Here is a 2,158-nt window from a genome sequence, read left to right as displayed (position 1 = left end):
CTCACCCCCCGTCCCAGCAGCCCCCCGGCATCTCTCTGCGGTTTCACATGGCCCATCGCTACGACACCCCCAAAGTGCCTGCTGTGGGGCTGCTCCACTGCAGGGCGCCTGTGGGCAATGGCATGAGCTGCACTGCCCACCCGGGAGGACTTGGGCCTCCCCCACCTCTGTGGGGGAGGAGTGAGGTCCGGACCCCTGTCAATCACCCTGGGGTATCGGCACCAGCATCCATAGCTTGCTCCCACCTCCCACCACCTGCATCTGCCCAGAGGGTCCCACACGACCCACTCGCTTACCAATTGTAGCAGAAAGCACCAGATAAGACACAGTGGTCCAGAAGATGGCCATCAAGGTGCCCTTGGGGATGGCCACGGCGGGGTCCTGCCCAAGGGAGCCGCAGAGAGAAGTAAGACAGCTTTCCAGCAGCACCGCTAAAACAGTGTTTTATGTGGGGCTGCTACACAAGAGGAACTTTAATTCATTGCGACACAAAGCCGCAGAGCATCTCCCGGCTGAGCCTCCTTCAAAGTTTCCAGAAGGAATAAAAGAGTGTCTAAAAGTTGGACCAAAACCGAAGCCCTGGGAGAAATGGGGCTTAAACCCTGAGAATACTGCTCAGGCAGCAACAGCCAAAACACACCTTCAGGTCACCTGAAATGTTGGCCCCAGCCAGGATGCCAGTTGCTGATGGGAAGAAAATGGAAAACAAGCCAAAGAAGGAGCCATCAGGTCCACGCCAGTTGGGTACGAAGTTCTGGGCAAAGATGTCAGCTGAAGAGGAAGCAGAGGAGAAGCATGTGGGGCTTTCCAGCCACCTTTCTCCTAGCTGAAGCATCTCAGCGCTGGATGGAGGCATGCTGCTAACGGCAGGTAACCCATGGAGAAAGACACTGTGCTTTTAATGACACCTCTCAGTGAGGAGCGCCTTCCCACAGCAAACATCTCCCTCAACAGCAGCAAAGAGCCAGGCTCCAGCAACGTGCTTGGACCTGTTGAGCATCACCCCAACCCGTGGTGGACCCACCTCGGTAGCTGAAGAAGCCCTTCGATTGCTTCTCAGCGGTGGCCGGGATCACCGTCCCCACCAGGTAGTTCATGAAGGAAACCAAAATGACCAGGAAAAACAGTATCTGTGCCTGCCAGACCAGAAAGAGCCAGAAGAGGGGTTGGTCTTTGGGTGCCGAGGGGGTGAAAAAAGGTCATTTGGAGAAACTCTTGCCCATTTTGGGGGAGCTCTGGGCATCCTGATCTCCTCAGATGGCCAATGGCCAGCAGGAACGATGTTCATCAGCCCAAGGGAGTAAGGTGAGCAGAAGAAGGGAGCGTTACCTTGGCCTCCCACTCCATGCCCGCCAGGGAGATGCCCAGCAGCACCGTCACGGTGATGACCCCGATGATGCGTATGTCGTTGGTGGGGTCCACGATGAGGGAGTTGTGCTCCTGGGGAGGGGGAACCATCCACAACGTGGAAATAACCCTTCCCTTACCCAAACCACTGGGGTCACCATGAGTTGCAGCAGCCAGTGGTTGATTATCCGTGGCCCAATGTTAACATAAATGTTGATAATTAATGCAGGTTGGGTGGGGAGGAGGTAGAGATGGAGGAGATGGGACCCAGAGGACACACAGAGCTGCTCTCTCACCTGCAGGAGGTCCCGGACGGTTTCGGCGAAGCCCACTGTGTGCATGGCCACGGCCACCGCGTTGGCAAAGGCAAAGATCAGCCCGATGGAGCCGCCCAGCTCCGGCCCCAAGCTCCGCGAGATGAGGAAGTAGGTGCCCCCTGAGGTGGCGGGAACACCCCAAGGAATTAGCTGCCTCCCCCATGTTTTTTTGGGGGAACCCCTGCACCTCGCAGCCCGTGCCAGGGGTTCATGTCCACATGGTGTCCACAGGGTGGAGGAGACTCTCTGGGGTGGGTGTGGGCTGTGGCGGGAGGGGGGCGGGATGCTACCTGACTTCACTTTGCCATTGGTGGATATAGCAGAGATAGACAAGCCGGTGATGGTGGTGACTGTCACGGACATCAGGATGATGACCCACGTCAGGGCTGCAGGGAGAGGGCACTGCTTCGTTCCTGCATCCCCCCAGCCCATAGACCCCCCCAGGACACCTCCCCTAGGAGACCTGCAATGAAACCCACAATCACCCCCCTACT

At 57.6% G+C, this 2,158-nt stretch overlaps 1 protein-coding gene across 1 annotated transcript; it reads right to left on the bottom strand.

Moving 5' to 3' along the window:
• Positions 1-245: 245 nt before the first annotated feature.
• Positions 246-2,050, bottom strand: LOC103769095 (solute carrier family 12 member 3-like; the record flags this gene model as incomplete). Its single annotated transcript, XM_008936270.1, has 6 exons — positions 246-381; positions 641-771; positions 1,025-1,136; positions 1,330-1,440; positions 1,644-1,783; positions 1,955-2,050. Coding segments are annotated over 6 exons (726 nt in total), but the record flags the coding sequence as incomplete, so codon positions are not given.
• Between the last annotated feature and the right edge of the window lie 108 nt (positions 2,051-2,158).

This window comes from Merops nubicus, unplaced genomic scaffold (genome assembly GCF_000691845.1).
Source record: "Merops nubicus isolate BGI_N331 unplaced genomic scaffold, ASM69184v1 scaffold29112, whole genome shotgun sequence".
NCBI lineage: Eukaryota > Metazoa > Chordata > Aves > Coraciiformes > Meropidae > Merops > Merops nubicus.
This window is presented reverse-complemented; position numbering and strand designations above follow the sequence as displayed.